Here is a 3,011-nt window from a genome sequence, read left to right as displayed (position 1 = left end):
CAGGCACTTAGGAACTTGTGTCTCAAGAAGAATCAATAGTTGGGCCAGGGCAGGATGTATCTTTGTTGTCACTGGAATTAAAGGCAGTACCAACAGTGAAGGGTAAAGACTCCAAGCCCCATTTCCTGGGTTCAGAATCAGCTCTGCCTCTTTCTAGAATATGGTAAGTTACCTAGCACACATCTGCCTCAATTTCCTTTTCTCTGTAAGTCAGGGATAATAGGAGCGCCAACTTGGTATCATTCTTGTTGGGGTTAATGGAGTAAGTAAATGTAAAGAGCGTGGAAGAAGGCTTGGCTCATAGTTAAGTGCCCCCTTGTATCGGCTGTAACCTTTATTCATATCAAAATTCCTTCTCAGGTATAGTACAGATGGATGGAACCAACGAGAGCACCCAGGGAAATTTCATCCTTTTGGGGTTTTCCAATCACCCCCACCTGGAGAGAATCCTCTTGGTGGTTATCTTGATTGCGTATCTCCTGACCCTCATGGGCAACACCACCATCATCCTGGTGTCTCGGCTGGACCCCCACCTCCACACTCCCATGTACTTCTTCCTCGCCCACCTCTCCTTCCTGGACCTTAGTTTCACCACCAGCTCCATCCCCCAGCTGCTCTATAACCTGAGTGGATGCGACAAGACCATCAGCTACACAGGCTGTGCCATCCAGCTCTTCCTGTTCCTGGGTCTGGGTGGTGTGGAATGCCTACTCCTGGCAGGCATGGCATACGACCGTTTTGTTGCCATCTGCAAGCCCCTGCACTACATGGTGGTTATGAATCCACGGCTTTGCCTGGGCTTGATGTTGGTGGGCTGGGGCTGTGGCATGGCCAACTCGTTGGTCATGTCCCCAGTCACCCTGCGCTTACCCCGCTGTGGGCACCGCAGCGTGGACCACTTCCTGCGTGAGAGGCCTGCCCTCATCCGCATGGCCTGTGTGAACACAGCTGCCATAGAGGGCACCGTCTTTGTCCTGGCGGTGGGCATCGTGCTGTCACCCCTTGTGTGTATCCTGGTCTCCTACAGCTGCATCGTGAGGGCTGTGTTACAGATTCAGTCAGCATCAGGGCGGCACAAGGCCTTCAACACCTGTGGCTCCCATCTCACAGTGGTCTCGCTTTTCTATGGAAACATCATTTACATGTACATGCAACCCAGAAACAGCTCTTCCCAGGACCAAGGGAAGTTCCTCACCCTCTTCTACAACATTGTCACCCCGCTTCTGAACCCCCTGATCTACACCCTCAGAAACAAAGAGGTGAAGGGGGCCCTGAGGAGGCTGCTGCTGCGTGACAGAGAGGGAGGCAAGGAGCAAAAGTGAACGGGCGGGTGATACAGGCGTCCCTAGCCTGGTCACGAAATCCACCAGGGGCCACGGATGGTGCTGGGGATCGTTGGCTCAGATCTGTGCTTCTTAACTTACATGCTTTTTTCCCCTGGACTTCTGTGTGACTGTTTTAATTCCAACATTATATATTTTCATAAGTGCACTGCAAAAAAAAAAAAAAAAAAAAACCATCCCAAACCTCTCTGGATGATCTTATAAAGCTGGTCTGAAGAACAAAGTGAGGTAAATAGTTATAAAGATGAGTTTCTGCAACTTATGCCAGAGTGCCAAGTAGGAAATTACTTTTCTTAAAGAGAATTTTGCTTTTGTTGTTTTTTTGTTTGTGATGCATTAATAAAATTATGGCTATTTTAGAATAATCACAAATTGGTTACTTCTCTTATTTAACAGCCATCAAACATAGGACATTGGGTATTTTTATTCCCCCAATTCCCATACAGATCCTTTTATCATATCATATGGTTTTGTCTATTCTTTGTCCCCAGACTTTGCTTTGTCCCCAGACTTTGGCATTTTCCCCAAAGCCTGGTGTACGATTCTGGATAAACCAAGAAGTTAGCCTGTAACAATGATATATGAGTCATTTAAATCTTAAAGCATCATTATTTCTCAGGTATGTTTCTATTTTGTTAGTGAAAAGGACCTGATGCTTATTAATTCCCTAATGAGTCAGGTGCTCTGAATTCATTTAATCTTCCCTGCATCTGTGACGGTCACATGATTTTTATTACCCATATTTTATGCATGTGACATTCAAGGCTTTGAAGTTAAATCATTTGTCCAAGAAGAACTGAGCCAAACATTTACTGCAAGTTCTAACTCTATTCCTGCTGTCTCTGTTGCTACATGAATTTGTAAAGAGCAAAAATCCATAAGCATTTAATGAGTACTGTCGAAAAGCATGATTTGTTTCCCTTCCTTCCATAATACAGTCTGGGATGGAGGGGAGGAAAAAAGATTTGCTAGACCCTTGTTGGGTCCTTGGCTGGGTCTGAAAATTAAACTGACATGGATAATTTAATGGAATAAAAGTATACAAATGTACTTAATATAAATTTTACACCACACAGGACCCTTCGTGAGGAAATGAAGACCCTCCAAAAATTGTTTTTATGCTGGATTTGATGAAGAGTGGATGGTGGTGAAGGAATTTGATAGGCAAAATGGGTATAATTTATTGGTAATAAACCGGGGGAAACTTAGCAAAGCCTGTATGTTCAGATTCATCTCAATGTCCTCCTTCAAAATAAGGATGTTTCTTTTCCCCAGGAAAAGGGAATAGAAAGGGTTCCCTTCTATGAGGGGCTTATGACCTGCTTCAGAGGAAGGTCAGAAAGTCCATCTTGCACCTGCCTTTTCACAAATTTCTTCAGCTCAAAATATACAATATGCCAAAATGCGAAATTTGAAGTAGTATATCCTGCACATCATTAAAGCTTTCTTCCACTTAATGTGCAACTAATTACTCCTCGAAGGAGGGCCGCGAGGGTCTGGACTCCTGCAGATCTCACAAGGCTTGCCCTCGCTCGCTGGCTACAGGCCCTCAGACCACACTTGAAGGGCAGAGGAAATGAATTACCCACCGCTCTCTTTGCAGGCATTTGCAGGGCAGACACATTCTGGGGGGAAAAAAATGTTGAGACAGAATTCCTAGACCAAGGG

The 3,011-nt window shown here is 45.1% G+C and overlaps 1 protein-coding gene across 1 annotated transcript; it reads left to right on the top strand.

Annotated features, from left to right (window-relative positions):
• Positions 1-371: 371 nt before the first annotated feature.
• On the top strand, positions 372-1,322 carry LOC102527048 (olfactory receptor 2W3-like). The gene has a single exon (XM_031672475.2). The coding sequence runs from the start codon at positions 372-374 to the stop codon at positions 1,320-1,322; it is 951 nt and encodes a 316-aa protein (XP_031528335.2).
• The last annotated feature ends 1,689 nt before the right edge of the window (positions 1,323-3,011 follow it).

The sequence above is a fragment of the Vicugna pacos genome, chromosome 15 (genome assembly GCF_048564905.1).
Source record: "Vicugna pacos chromosome 15, VicPac4, whole genome shotgun sequence".
NCBI lineage: Eukaryota > Metazoa > Chordata > Mammalia > Artiodactyla > Camelidae > Vicugna > Vicugna pacos.
This window is presented reverse-complemented; position numbering and strand designations above follow the sequence as displayed.

What these genes read in the sequence shown, in the direction of transcription:
- LOC102527048 (XM_031672475.2), top strand. Translation starts at nt 372, where the DNA reads ATGGATGGAACCAACGAGAGCACCCAGGGAAATTTCATCCTTTTGGGG.